Source organism: Thunnus maccoyii, chromosome 8, assembly GCF_910596095.1.
Source record: "Thunnus maccoyii chromosome 8, fThuMac1.1, whole genome shotgun sequence".
In the NCBI taxonomy this organism is placed as follows: Eukaryota; Metazoa; Chordata; class Actinopteri; order Scombriformes; family Scombridae; genus Thunnus; species Thunnus maccoyii.
Window position 1 is genome coordinate 3,480,184 of NC_056540.1, and position 16,066 is coordinate 3,496,249.

General features: G+C 40.0%; 1 protein-coding gene and 1 non-coding gene across 2 annotated transcripts; both read left to right on the plus strand.

The window, feature by feature from the left end:
* The first annotated feature begins 2,510 nt into the window (after positions 1-2,510).
* hspa9 (heat shock protein 9) lies at positions 2,511-15,823 on the plus strand. Its single transcript, XM_042418136.1, has 16 exons — positions 2,511-2,832; positions 3,820-3,878; positions 4,202-4,289; positions 6,474-6,655; positions 6,740-6,864; positions 6,954-7,027; positions 7,716-7,822; positions 7,942-8,104; positions 8,203-8,295; positions 9,699-9,908; positions 10,863-11,090; positions 11,277-11,499; positions 12,013-12,107; positions 12,297-12,389; positions 13,229-13,369; positions 14,951-15,823. Exons 1-16 carry the CDS (start codon positions 2,752-2,754, stop codon positions 15,032-15,034), a joined length of 2,046 nt encoding a protein of 681 aa, XP_042274070.1. The 5' UTR covers positions 2,511-2,751; the 3' UTR covers positions 15,035-15,823.
* On the plus strand, positions 8,434-8,637 carry LOC121903027. Its single transcript, XR_006097986.1, has one exon. It is a non-coding gene; the product is annotated as a small nucleolar RNA SNORA74 (small nucleolar RNA).
* Positions 15,824-16,066: the final 243 nt, after the last annotated feature.

Sequence of the window (16,066 nt, forward strand, 5' to 3'; positions counted from 1 at the left end):
AAAGGAAGAGATGCTGTCAGCTGAATATACTTTACATTTTGGCAAACTTTCCTTTTCACACCTTAAATGTATTCATTTACCGTTAATTAAATATTACAGTGGGGCAATAGATTTTTGATAGTTATTGATCTGTACCTGATGAAGCTCGTTCACTATCAGAGATTGGACCAGCTGACTGCAGCCATCTGTTGTTGGTGCTGCTGTGCTTAGAGACAGCAGAGAGATGAGGACAGATGCAGAGAAGTGTAGCATAGACATGGTGGACAGCAGCAGGGAAACACTTCACCTCAGAAGCTCAGTGAAGAACTGGAACATCTAACATTTATATGGAGGTTGTTACAACAGGCAGCTTGAAATTCCAATACTGGATTTAAGAAATTGGGAAATTTGAATTGTGCAATCTTTTGGTGACACATAAACAAACTGTGACATGTGTATGTCACCGCTTTGACATCACGAATCATTGTCAAAGGAGACCTAGCCAAGACAGGCAGCACACACACACACACACACACACACACACACACACACACAAAGATTGCACAACAACTAAATAACAACAGGAACCAAACATGATTTCTAGTAAAGAGTGAATGCTTATTTAAACACAGTGACATATTTTAGATTTAAAAACATTCAGAAAGACTCATTTGTAAAAGGTTCACCCTATGATCCTGGATTTCAGTCCAATAAAAAGTTTTCTTTTAATCTACTGTGTGGATACTTTCCATTTTCCCCTTCATTGATTCATTCATGATATCTTGCCTAGGACAGAATGTGCACACAACTACCTTTCTGCAACCTATAGTATGTGTTCACATTTATTTTGAGTGATTATCTTGGTAGTATTGCATATTAATGACCTTGTTTTTTTAATGGTAAGTGCTTTCAAAGAATCTCGTACAATTAAATGAATCATGTGTTTTGGAATGGGATTACAATCACAGTAAGCAGCGATGCCACCGTTACTTAGCTGTATATGCTGCAGCCGAAATCACCTAAATACAAAGTATATCTAAATATTTCCAAAACATCAGCAAAATTTCATAATTATAAAATGAATGACTCTTGGTCTTTATTACAGATAGTACAGCTATTAACATTATCAGTAAATCTGCAAATAAACTATGATGAAGGGATTCATTTTGTGAAGTATTCAAATGTATTTTTTTCTTGGGCGATCACGTGACTTGCTCATGGCCTTTGTCATGGTTGATGTAAGCAGATGTTACATACTGGCTTCTGAAACCACTCACTGCTGCCCCCCAGTGGGCAATATTAAGTTCACATCATTGTTTTTCATTGGATTTAAAAAAAAAGAGACTTCGTAATGGATTATCCTGTGTTCTTACAGGTGTCAGTGTTGCTGCTGTATTTCCTAAAACATTATGATGTATTGACATTATTTAACGGTGGTGATTTTTACTGCCTAACATTTCCAAATTATGTTGACAATAGAACTGAAACTTTTACTTGAATCAATCGCTTGCTCGACAGAAAAATTAATGGACGACTTTTTTGATGTTTGATTAAATGTTAATGTTAATTTTTCAAGCAAAACATTTCACATCAAACCAGCTTTTCTATTGTGATGATTTTTTGTTTTTCTTTGTCATATCTGGTAATAAATTAAATATCTATGGTCAGACAAAACAAGACTTTTGAACACATCCGTTTTGGCTTTTGGAAATTGTGATGAGCATTTTTCACTGTTTTCTAACATTATGTATCTTATAGAAAAAATGATAAATCGATTAAATGAGGAGATAATCTCCAGATTAATTTAGAATGACGAAAATTGTTTCTTGCACCCCAAATTGACAGCTTTTTGTTTTTCAGAGGACTCAGCAGTACAAGTACATGAGCAGCATCACTATGTTGGCCATTAAAAATAATGCTGTAAGGTACATGAAGGAAACACACAAACATTTGTTTTTTCTGAACTACAGTCTCATCACCTGTGTGAACTGTATTCTCCTCTTGGACTATTCTGTATCATATGTGGCAATATTTGCATTAGTCCAGTATGACCACACTGGGAGGTAAGGTCATGTTTTCTAACCCTAGTGTAATGCAGAGGAGGGCGATGAAAAGGTGTGCACCTGGTTTGTATTAAACTTGTTCCCTGTTGTATATAGTAGCTTATAGATTTGATGTGTATGGATATAAATATAAACTATACGAGCGTACGAGTTTATACATGGACAATAGTATTTATTGGTACAGCATATTTTCACTCAGCATCCCTGATGTAACAAACGTGAAACCCCGGCGTACGCGTTACATCATGACCTTCATTTGCCCACTACGTGTAGCTGCCCTACTCTGTTCATAATCACAAAAAAGGCAAAATAGTACGAAATATATCTAATTTTTATATATTATAAAATAAAATAATCTTTTATAATATTTCACAGGTGTAAGACATATGTTAAATGAATTAAAGGTTATATAATGTTTTGTTAAGTGTTAAAAAGCGTTCAGGCACTAACTGTGCATCCTACTGTAGGCCCTCACGCGGTGCATGGTGCAACATGTGTTGGATGCTTCCAGAAACAGCGTCGCAGTTACTCTGTTGCAGCCCAAAGACACGCAGCTCCATCGGACCCGGTCTCAGCTCTGTCCCGGACACACTACCTGGAAGATCTGACATCTGTTAGATACTCTTCACTGCTCAACAGTTCAGTCCTGCTTGGACATTTTTTTTATTACATTGAGTTAGCCTGTTAGCTTGTTAGCTAAGTTGTCAAAATGTTGAGTGTCGCCAGAAGCGTTTCAAGGACTCTCCCAACAAGAAGCTGCGCAAGAAACGTGTCCTCTCTTGTCAAGAAGGTGAGTTTCAAACACATGCAATTAACATTAAGTAATTACACACAAATACGTAAATGTTTGAGCAGAATCACGAGACAACCGGCCGGCTAGGTTAGCATGCTAACAGAGTTAGCTTGAGGCCAGACTACTCAGCTAATCGTGACTATTTAAATGTCACTTGACGCTATCATCGACGCTTTGTTGTTTAACTGATATTAATGCGCACACAGAGTGGTGTCACGCTAAATATCACTTTACTTATTCACTGTTGTTTCGTGTGAGTTCGCGTTTACGCAGCTGGTGTGATTCGAGGTGTTTGAGGCTAAGCTATATGTTGCATAAGACGTCTTACCGGTCACCTTTCTGGTTACTGTGTGTGCTGCAGTGTGTTTAAATGAGAGCTGGATTCGTTTGTCATTTACTCTAAGTTTGAAGGCAGGATGTGTGTTGTGAGACAATTGATTCATCATGTCCAAGGCTGTAACTTAGAGGATGAGTGGATGAGTGACCTTCAGTGAGCCGTCCCCACCCCCAACATGCTGCAACATTTCTCATGTTGTTTCAAAGTTGAATTCACATATTCACAGCGTATTACTCGTCGTTTTCTTCGTTGTGTTGCGTTTTAACATTAATTTATGATGATATGTTGCCGTACATGAGCTGGTAGACTTCTGTTAATTTGACAGATGTCGCTCAACATCTTACTACCTCAAGATTTTAACAGTTCAAGTTCTATTCAGTCTTGTTGTCTTTTTTTAATGTTACATTCTTAATTTAGTGGTCAAAGTTTTTTCTTTTCTATTAAAATGTACTGCAGTACCACCTATCAGAAGTTTTGCAATAAGTTAATTTTTTTCCTTTGTTAACAAAGATTTTTGTTACATTTATGATGGAACTTGGTCATAAAACGGAGGGACACCTACTTGTCTTCATATTTTATCAGGGTATTGGCCAAAGGGAAACAGTATATGGTAACTGTGATGTAATCATTTTGTGATTTGTTCACAGGCATGCTGGAGTGGCTTCCAACCAGATGCTCTCAGAGCCCTGTCCAGGAGGGACTATGCGTGAGTATCAGCAAGAAAAATACTTGAAATGGCTTTAAGTGTAAAATTGCAGCTGTAGGAAGATTGTTATTGATCTTAAGTAAATGATAAAATATGAAAGTAAATTTACATCAGTGTAAATGTTTCATAAAATGAATTTAGAAACTGACTTGTAAGTGGAGTTTCTCCCAGAACTGTAGAGAAAATTATTAAAGCACAATATTAAGTCTAAAGTTAAGAAATGTCCTACAAAATTGAAGTCCACATCTCTGTGGTTGACATTAAGAACATTCTGGTAAGATTTTCATGACACACCTGTAACAATAAACATGTATGTGTTTCAGGTCAGAAGCCATCAAGGGTGCAGTCATTGGCATTGACCTGGGAACCACCAACTCATGTGTAGCAGTCATGGAGGGGAAACAAGCCAAGGTGATGATGAGCAGACTTGACTGTTAGAGATAATCCAGTATGTGTGTCAGGTTTAGTTCAGGCAGGACTCTGACAACTCAACTAATATACATGCCAGCTTTTCCTTCTCAATTATGTAAGAGGTGAACGTTAGATGTTGACCATAATGCACTTAAAGACAGAATCTGTCCCCCAGATGCAGCTGATTAATGGTCAAATCCTGTCACACACACACAGTTGGGTTATGCTAGAAAATAACTAGTTTGTATAATGTGGTGTTCAACTTCAGTAGGCAAAAGTGTTAATAACTTTCAACTATTCAACAAGCAGTCCAGTTTAACTATACTGGCACCTTTTTAATAAACTATTTTCTGTCTTGTAGTGTATATTTTAGATGCAAATGCATACTTGATAAACACATTTCTGCAGCTATTGGTCACTTTGTAAAGTCCAGGAAGAGTGGCAGTTGATGCTGGCTTGTTTTGTAAATTCAGCTAAAGCATTGTGTATCTAGTATTTTGTTTTTACTGAAAGATTCCTTTCAGTAAAAACAACTACTGAGGTTCCTTGTTTTGTTTTTTTTTTCTTGAGGCATACAGTTTGTAAAAGGTGTTTCACCAGACTACAAGCCTGTTGTTGTTTTCAGACAACAGTTAAGACCTCTGGCAGTTAGCGCCTCAAGCATTTAATGTATGCAAACAACAATTTGTGCCTTTTTAGAAGTAGATGTGTGTTTTTGGCTGGACCGGCCATGCACCAGCCCTATTACCTCGAATGTCTGTCACTGACTGCCTGAGTGATGAAGTTACACAATTGGTCAGCTGGCCCAGTGTTGGAGTTTCCCCATTGGCCGTTGCTCTTGCAAAATGAATCGGCGCAAACAGTTTCTGTTACATCCTCAGTCGTGATGGATCCATTTAAACAGCCTGCACGGCGGCTAGCAGCTATTTAGCATGGCTAGCATTGGTAGCATAGCTGTGCTGTGTGTAGCTCATAGACTGTATAAAGATAAAGAGTATCCGCCGTGTTTCTGATTTAAGAGCACTGTGCTGGGCAGGTGACAGGTGTGATTACAGTGTTTGTGTGCTGTGAAAGACGTCACAGCACAGATATAGTCACACAGCTGATAGACTGTTAGCCTAGCATGCTAATCCTACATAAACATAAGGATGAGACCATATGTTTACATACATCCGCAGATAGAAACAGATGAAAGCAGGAGGAGTTAACAGATAATTTGAATAGTTATGATTTAAAATGAGTTCTCTTGCAAATGAAACATCCCAAGATATGCATGGAAAGTATTGTTCTTGCTTTTTTTTTTTTTTTTTTTTTAAATCAAACGTTGCTTAACCATGTCATGTGACAGTACAATTTAACAGTAAACTTTAACAACAAATACTGCTGGAAAAATTGCAGATGAATATTAAATCCAGGAATTCACATTATAGACACCACCAGTGACTATCACTGTAACTAAGCCATATACTTAGTTTTGACCCAGTCTTGTTTCACCACTGATCTCTTGGGTCTTGGATATAAATGGTTATCCATATGGTTATGGTCATCCTATTCACTCTCTGCTGCCTCACAATGTTCTTTAAGGGTTTTCCCTACTAATGCATATATTAGTTAACAGTGTAACAAAACATTGTGGCCTGATGTTAAGTGACACAAAATCATGACGTCAGGTTTTGATGAGCTGAAAAATGGCTCGTGATATCAATAGCTATATGAGCGGAGGAGCGCGCAGCAGCTGTTTTTCAAAGTTGTAAAAGATGTAAAAAGGGAGCTAGAGAGATGAGTTAAAACCATGACAACTTTCTCACCTCTATGGAGAGGGTTTCTGAAGCTATTTGTCTGTCTGACAAGCACGTCTGACAGAGTATACTGGCCACTTAATACTGTCAAAAATCAGGTGCCATAACTGGAGAATTTTAGTCCAACCAAGCTCTGACATTATCTTTATTCTCATGAGGACATTCTGAGGCATTTTCAGTTATTTTCATGGAATTTAGGTTTTATTTATTTAATGATGTAAGAGTCTATTATTTGCATTGCAAAACTCCTCTGCAGACAAAGAGTAGTAATCTGATAGTCAACTTGGAGTGAACAAGGCAGTACATTAGAGTAGAAGAACGCTGATGCCTGATGTCAGTCTGAAGTTTCATGAAGCAACTAAAGGATTTTGTCTTTTCTTCCCAGGTGTTGGAGAATGCAGAGGGAGCCAGGACGACTCCGTCAGTCATCGCCTTCACAGCAGATGGAGAGCGTCTGGTGGGCATGCCCGCTAAACGCCAGGCTGTCACCAACCCTCAGAACACACTGTATGCCACCAAGAGACTGATAGGACGCCGCTTTGACGACCCAGAAGTCCAGAAAGACCTGTGAGTGCATCTTTGCTGGGTTAGGGTTATATAATAGACTTTTAACTCCAATAGATGTTAATGTTGTTTCTTTTTCACTAACAGGAAGAATGTGCCCTACAAGATTGTACGTGCATCTAATGGTGATGCTTGGGTGGAGGCTCATGGGAAAATGTATTCCCCCAGTCAGGCTGGAGCCTTTGTTCTGATGAAGATGAAGGAGACTGCAGGTATGACTGCATCTGCACTGGATAGAGACTGTCTAAACGATCCACATGTGAGCATTGGTTTTGGTAATGATTTGGTGTTTGTGTTGCAGAGAGCTACCTGGGAACCAAAGTGAAGAACGCTGTGGTCACAGTTCCAGCCTACTTCAATGACTCTCAGAGACAGGTACACACACACACACACACACACACACACACACACACACACACACACACACAGTAATCAGTCTGACTGACAACTCAGTGGAAATATTTAGCACTAAAAAGTAAGATGAGGTGTTTCAGGCAGAGAAGCTCTCAGGTGTCGTGATAGGTGTCACCATGAGCATGGTTTTGTTTTGTGCTTTGGGAATAATATTTTATTAAATATTCAACCTCAGGAGTTTTTAAACAGGAGATAAGCTTTCTGTGCATCTCCCAATTGTAGTAAATCACCTGTTGAAAGATTGTTCCTCTGGGAAGGATGCTTGAGAAAGTGCTCGTAAAAGACATTGTTAGTAGAGAGCGTTGTGTCTTCCCAGAGGAACATCTTTGATTCAACTGAAATCAGCGTTGTGCAGAAAGAGGATAGCAAAACAGCGGTGGGGGCGGCTACCACGGCCTAGTGTCTCCTAAGGACATCTACCAGAACACGTTGTGTGATAATTACTGGTGCTGGTTTGGCGAGAAAGTACTGTAGGTGGAAGCCTGGGATGTTTGTTGGAAAAGATTGTGAGAGTTAGCAGATGGTCACCTCTGATCAGTAAATGTTTGGTTTTGTGATGCTTGTGCCTTTCCCATTAATGTGGACAAAACACTGTATGGCCAATACCTCACAACATTCCCAAATGTATGATGTGTATCTGTGATTTCAGGCAACGAAAGATGCTGGTCAGATTTCTGGTTTGAACGTCCTGCGTGTGATCAACGAGCCAACAGCCGCCGCTCTTGCCTACGGCCTGGACAAAACCCAGGATAAGATGTGAGTAGAGACGCCAGTAGCATCAGTAATTACTGAAACATGGAAATGAAGAAAGGAACAATTAGACAACATAATAACTGGTTTGGTTTGTAACTAAACTGACTTCTGTGTGTCTCCAGTATCGCTGTGTATGATCTGGGTGGAGGTACGTTTGATATCTCAGTCCTGGAGATCCAGAAGGGAGTTTTTGAGGTGAAGTCCACCAACGGCGACACCTTCCTGGGAGGAGAGGACTTCGACCAGCACCTCCTCCAACACATTGTCAAGGAGTTTAAGAGAGAGGTAGATCACTTAAGTCTTTTTAGATGAGCCTGTCATTCGTATTTCAGTCCATGTTTTAAGGTTTTCGTGTGTGTGTGTGTTTTGTCTTGTCTCCCCAGTCTGGTGTGGATCTGACTAAAGACAACATGGCTCTCCAGAGAGTCAGAGAGGCTGCTGAGAAGGCCAAGTGTGAGCTGTCCTCTTCACTGCAGGTACACACACCTTTTAATCCTCATTGATGCTATGAGTTTGTGCAAGTCAGCATATACATATAAGACCAGTTCAGACTTGGTCTGTATACTCCTTCACTGTCACATAAATGAGATTATGTTTAGCCTTGAAGCCACAGCCCCAGCTCTCAGTCAGCTGCCCAGACGGTGTGTGTGTCTGGCTCAGTGTTACAGTGCTGGTAGAGGAAGTTCCTGCGTTGTGCTTCACTGCAGCAGGTTCTGTTTTAGAGTCTGCTGCTGCTGAGCTCTTGCAGGACTGGGCCCAGTGAGAGTGGACTGTCCTGATACTAACAGCAGGGCAGGCCTAGTACAGGGCCATACAGCATTTTTAACCTTTTTTTAATGACACTACACCTAGTATCTGTAGTGAGCTTATATTGTTGTGGTTTGACGGTGTAGAGGCTGATATTTTGTGTTGTTATTCATGAAAGGAAGTAAGGACTGGTTGATGGATTGATTGTTTCTACTAGAATTTCAATTACTATTGGAAAATGGAAGACTGTAACAAGACTGGTGTTCATGCATAGTTATGCTATACAGCATATATACAATGCTGTATATACAGCATGGGACTCAGAATGTCAAATGATCATCAGTTGAGATTTGGCTCTTTCCATAAATTTAAACCTGTAGTGTGAAACTTTACATATAAATGAACATCTACTACATTCTAGCCTTTACCAAACGACTTCACACAATGCTGATGAAGCCGATCACCACCAGATAAATCTCTCTGTATTTGACAGTATACTGCAGTTTTTAAATCTGATGTCAGGTTTGACACCTGAGCTGAGCTGGCTAACTTCTGCTGCTAACGTGAAGGGGGATAAACATAAATAATAAAAAAATAAATTTAATCATGTGGCTCTTCTAGACTTTCCAAATGTTATTGGACCAAATGGATCAAATTTTGATAATGAAACGAGCCATTTCGTGGGGGTTGTGTGACGCTCAAAACAATGTATCCACCGTTTAAACAGCCACAACAGTAGCGACGGAGCAGGCTACGATGAAGCCTATGACATAAGCATGTTGACAGTGTTTTTGTAATTACACTCACTGCCAGAGGGGGGAGACAAAAGTCCTGCAGTCCAGCTTTAAAGTGTAGTAGTGATAAGCTTTACAATAAATACATTATATCTGAGGTACTTTACATTGATTGACAGTTACAAAAGACTTCATGCGAATGACTGTTTATAATCATTTTTTAATAATAATGATTTAGTAATCTGACACTGTACTGATCCATCACTAAGCTTATTAATTGATCACTGTTAATGATTCTTTATCGCTGCTATCGTTGATAATGTCAAACATGCCATTTCAGGTGGTTTGATGTTGTGATGTTATAGACGCTGTGTCTGATGTTTGGCCTCTTTTCTCAGACTGACATCAACCTTCCCTACCTGACCATGGACGCCTCCGGTCCCAAACATCTCAACATGAAGCTGACTCGCTCTCAGTTCGAAGGCATCGTGTCCGACCTGATCCGCCGCACCGTGGCTCCCTGTCAGAAGGCCATGCAGGACGCAGAGGTGTCCAAGGGAGACATCGGAGAGGTGCTGCTGGTCGGAGGCATGTCTCGCATGCCCAAGGTACACAACACACACTATCACCCCTGAGCCCACAGGTCCTACCAGAGAGTATTAGTCTACTTTATTTGACATTGCAAGGAGGAGGACATTAAAACACACAACTTAAAAAATGTCAAGGATGTGCTGCCTTTGTAGCATACTGGTTAGATGTGTGTTTTGCATATCAAACCTCTCTTTACCCTTTTTTCCTATCATGTCAAATATGCTTTATTGGCACGATTGTTAAAGTTACATTACTGCCAAAGCTAAATTACATTTTATTGAATAGTTATGTTTTACACTCTTGTTGCACTTTCAGCTGTTATGTAAAGGCAAAAAAAATAAACGTAACCACCGCTGCCACCAGACCAACACAATACCTAAGATGAGACATAGTCACAAGGTTTTCTGACAGCAATTAAGTCACAACAGATCAACCTTGCCTTGAAAATCCTGCTCATTTCAAATCACTGCAGAATAGGATCTGATCCAGACAGTATGGTGAAGAGTGACATCTGCTGGACAAATGTGGCACTACAAGTAATGTGGATTATACTTTTATGGAAGATTTAATAAACAGTGTTGAGCTCTGTTAGGCAGTGAGAATAATACCCATTACTAAACTCTTGTCTTCAGCAGCGTTGCTTTGGATTTTGAATTCCATCATTTGCCTGAAAGCATGTGTAACTTTACACTTACTAGCACTACCTTAAAGAAGTTCACTTGTATATAAAATGGAAACAGCAGATTGTTCAAGCTTAGTCTTATATCATCCAGTGTGTTTCTCCATATTTCTTTTGATCTTTTCTGTTATCCATTTCTACTATCTGTGTATTACTGCTGTGCACAAAAAATCCCAGAGAGCATCAGCAGACTGTAGTCAGTTCTGGTTCTTGCTCTGCTGGCCCTCACATACTGTACATGAGTTCAGTTCAAATATGGCTACGCTAACACTCAGTGTCTGTCTCTCTGTAGGTTCAACAGACTGTTCAGGACCTGTTTGGTCGGGCTCCCAGTAAGTCTGTAAACCCTGATGAGGCTGTTGCCATAGGAGCAGCCATCCAGGGTGGCGTGTTGGCTGGTGATGTCACTGACGTGCTGCTGTTGGATGTGACACCACTGTCGCTGGGTATCGAGACCCTGGGCGGAGTCTTCACCAAACTCATCAACAGGAACACCACAATCCCCACCAAGAAGAGCCAGGTACTTACACAAACACTGCAGGGTTGGGTTTGAGGAGTTGCGGCAGGGAAATAAACATATATTCCCTTTAGTAAGGACTGTTAAGCTGTTTGCTTCTATCTGTTGGCTTAATCATCAAAAATGGCTTGTAAGGTTAAAAATGTAAACACAAACATGTTCTGAAGTACCTCTGTCTGCTCCTCTCAGGTGTTCTCCACAGCAGCCGATGGACAGACTCAGGTAGAGATCAAGGTGTGTCAGGGAGAGAGAGAGATGGCAGCAGACAACAAGGTGCTGGGTCAGTTCACTCTGGTGGGAATCCCCCCTGCTCCCCGCGGCGTCCCTCAGATCGAGGTCACCTTCGACATTGACGCCAACGGCATCGTCCACGTCTCCGCCAAGGACAAGGGCACAGGCCGTGAACAGCAGAGTGAGTGTCTGCCTTCCATATGTAGAGGTTAAACTAACCATCACACACAAGTCTGGACAATACATTATTAAATGGTTGTTGAGACTTTCAGAAATGATTTCTTTCTGCTAGTATTTAGAATTTTAAACACATATCTTATCACATCACTTAGTTTTGCATTCATGCTAGATTTTGCAGTCTTCAGGGAGAATGAAAGACTACTATATGATCAATTACATATGTAGCTGTAATCACCCAAGACCAAGAGTTCCAGTACTTTTTTTTTATTTTTATTTATTTTTTTTTTTTTAGAATAGTCAATAGTCTTTACTCAAGCAAAATGTTGCCTAACAAACAGTGAATATTTGACTTGAATGAAAAGGTTTATGAATGAAATGGGTTTTAGATGTGTTGATGTGCCTCAGCTGACTGTGTTCTGACTTCCTTTTGATTTTCATTCGTTTTAATTAGCAGATAGAAATGTGAAATTGCTGCTTGTTGAGTGTCTAAACATCCTCTCTGCACTGTCCTCAGTTGTCATCCAGTCATCAGGAGGTCTCAGCAAAGACGACATCGAGAACATGATCAAGAACGCTGAGAAGTACGCAGAGGAGGACAGGAGGAGAAAGGTAAAGGCTTCAAATAGTGAAGTAGATTAACATTGAAATAATCAATGTATTTCAAATATGTTCTAAATGTAGGGACAAATAACTTCCACTTGAAATAAGCCTTTGTTGAAGCACAGTATGTGTGATTTTTTTTCATTAATGCAAACCCACACTGGTCTCTTTCTAACCATGTTTCACTGTGTTCACTAGGACCGTGTGGAGGCCGTCAACACGGCTGAGGGCATCATTCATGACACAGAATCTAAGATGGAGGAGTTCAAGGACCAGCTTCCTGCTGATGAGGTACAGCTGCACACTTTTTAGTTTACTCACATGAAGTTTACGTCAAGTTGGTTTGTATGGCAAACTGTGATCTCTCGACACCAGCTCAGTCAGCTGCTTAAAGCTGAGGAAGCGCACGTTTTGCTTTCGTCATTATGTACAGTGTAAAATATCAGAAGCAGCATTCATCCTTTAGCAGTGGCGCTGCACCGCTGTAGGGAAACGCTGTAATCGAAGTTAATTTTCTTAAACAAAGGAGTAAGAATGGAGCAGAATGCTGAAAAACAGTTTGTTGGTAGATAGTGAATATTCCCCTTGCATTCCACCAAGAATATCAAATGGCAGACTGCAATATCTGCTTTTCTGTGTCTTCTGTTGGTTGTATAGCAATGATTTTGTGGTCAAACAATCTGCCTAAAGATATAAAATAAAATCTGTTACCCAGTTTGTCAGCTGTCCTGAAAACTTCAAACCTTTTTTTGTAGTTACTTCTCTCTGCCTTTGTAGGGTAGAGTAGATGTTTCCAGTGCTATTACATCCTGCTATGTTAAGTGAAAGTAGCTGTTGATCTGGTCTGTGTGTGGTAACTTCTACCCAGCTGTCAAAGATATCTGAAATGTCAGGGATGCAGGAGTCTGCTGTGTATGAATGACGGAGGACAGGTTCATGATAGATATGAAGATGATGGTTTGGATCCTACAGACTTAGCTGTTAATTTATGATTTCATATATTTTCACACAGATCTATATTTACACCACTTAGTTCCACTCAAAGTATAAACGACATGATGGCAAAAACGCTGTTCTTCAGTCTGAACATACGATGCAGCGTCATTTACTCATGTTTCCTCTACTCGCAGTGCACCAAGCTGAAGGAGGAGATCACAAAGGTCAAGGATCTTCTGGCCAACAAAGACTCAGAAACAGGAGAGAACATCAAACAGGCGGCTGGCAACCTGCAGCAGGCATCACTCAAACTCTTTGAAATGGCCTACAAGAAGGTAAGAAGAACATTAACTCTAAGTCATACAACAAACTATGGAGGTCATGGTTGATATCTTGGACAATGTGTCTCACTCCATTGATAGTAAAGGGGTGTGTGTGTGTGTGTGTGTGTGTGTGTGTGTGTGTGTGTGTGTGTGTGTGTGTGTGTGTGTGTGTGTGTGTGTGTGTGTGTGTGTGTGTGTGTGTGTGTGTGTGTGTGTGTGTGTGTGTGTGTGTGTGTGTGTGTGTGTGTGTGTGTGTGTGTGTGTGTGTGTGTGTGTGTGTGTGTGTGTGTGTGTGTGTGTGTGTGTGTGTGTGTGTGTGTCAAAATGAAAATTCATTTTTAGAAGCTGTGTTGCTTCTTCTCTGAGTAGTTCATACACCATCTGTTGTTGCTTTAATACCATTTCTAACAGAACGGCACTCATCTAACCTGGCAGGACTGAAGTGGTGATTCATAATTAAATTGTAACATAGATAACAATGAGATGATGATGATGAAAACAGGATTAAATCATCTCTAATGGAGTGTAGTTGTTGAGCGTGTACAGCAAGAGATGGTGAACACTAACAATGGAGCAAATGAAAGGTTCTGGCATTAAACATTAGATAATAACGAGGTTAGAAAACAAATGAAAAGCCATTTAAAATATGAAATTGACTCCTATATTAATCTTTAGTTTGAAGTAGGATTGGATCCTAACTGTGCTATTTGCCTCAAATACAATGCAGATTAATTAGTTGCTTATTTCAAAATGAATGATCAAAGTGTGCTTCAAGTGGCTTTTTTTTTATCCTGCAAGGGATTCAGATCTGGCACAATAATCTTCACAGTTGAAGATGTTGATGTATGGCTAAAAAAATTCAGATCAACGCTTACTTCCTCGACCCGTCATTTCTAGGGCTGTCTAAAATACAAGCAGTAAGTAGACTCAGAGCTTCCTGTTAAAAACCTGTTAACGTGAATGCAGAAATAAAATTAAATAAATTACAACCTTAGTCTGTATACTTGAGTCATGTGGTCGCATTTGTGTGAGTGCATCTTAATGAGGAGGCGGCGGTCTGATAGGAATGAAGGGTGATGAGAGGGAAGAGGAGAGATGTTAACATTAATATCATTATTTGGTCCTGTCCAAATATTTGGACATGTGGTATTTTGATGCATGGAAACTTCTCAGCCAAGGGTGGAGGGGGGGGAGTGCGAGTCACAGTGCAGGTGCCTCCTTCTCATCCTCGCTGGCTGTCTCAGTGTCACCCATGCCACTGGTGTTTTGTCAGTCTGCATCCAGCTCCTGCTGAAGCTGGAAACAATGTATTGTATATAATTTGGAGGGATTTCCTATTTAAACACATGTAAATATTAATTCATTATGTATTTTTTATTTAATATTTGTATGCTTATTTCACAATTGATATGATATTTAACAATGATGAATTGGATACATTATTGTTAAATATTAGATCCACAATAAAAAGATGAGAGGAAAAAAGAAAATCCTTTGTAAATTATACACCATTAAATAATTGTTCTCAGCTTCAATCTGAAAATATTTATCATGTACATCACATACCTCTAACTCACTGCTTCCATCCTGCAGATGGCAGCAGAGCGGGACAGCAGCGGCAGCGGCAGCAGCAGCTCGGGCTCATCAGAGGGGGAGAAGAAGGAAGGCCAGCAGTAGATCTTTGCACTTGGTTGTCGGGGGTTCCCATGACAACGGAGGACTGTCGGGCTCGGGGTGGACTGGGGGGGGGGGCAGTCACGAGTGACAAGCTGAATCTTAGTCATTCTCATCATATTATATTATTCTACTGTGTTTTGGCAGTAAAATACTCTAGTGAAACGATAAATGTCAGTGTATGCTCCTCCAAGTCCTATGATATCCTGTCTGTTTGTAATTTAATTATCTCCCAAACAATGTCATGTATGTTTATTTTTACAAAGCTGTTGATTTACATTCTGAGGTAGTAAAACGTATTTTTTTTGTGTAAGACATCATGTAGATTTCATCTTTTGTTCATCTTGTTTATGTCTCCAGCTTTGGTACAGAGGACAGCCCTGCTTTACTCTGTCTACATAAGATAATAGTGTACAGTGCTCTGTGTGAGTTTATAGATATCTTATTTTAATAGTGCGCTCATAACAACTCTGAGGTGGGAAGCTACTGTACCGGAATATTTGAAATGACTTAACTTTTCATGTCAGGAACTTGCCACTGCCTGGTTGTGTTGAGTGCACTCTAAAGGCTTTGCAAACTAATGAAGAACTGCAGTAACGCGGTTGTTTTCATTTCATCATTTATTCTTGAAATCTGTAAAAATGCATCTACTGAGAGGGATTGTGATCCTAGTGGTTCCTTTCCTCTCATGTCCCCTGACATTTGTTGAGGGATTGTTAAAACCAGTGCAGCTGGAGTAAATTCTCACACTGCCTAATGTGGGAGGACAGAATAAATGTCTGTCTGTGCGAAGATGAGAGCAAGCTTTCCTTAAATGATGTGATATATAAGAATGTAAGATCTGTGAGAAACTCTTTCTTTTAGTTCTTTTATGTCCTCTTCTGGAGCATTCTGTAAAATACATGTCTTGAAGGTATCACTGACTTGAGTTGAACTAGAAATGAGTCAGGTGAATCTGGATGTTAAAATTGCACAATAAAGGATGAGGCCTTAGTTTACTCCACGCTAACCGACACAGAACAGAAGGAAGAGTTG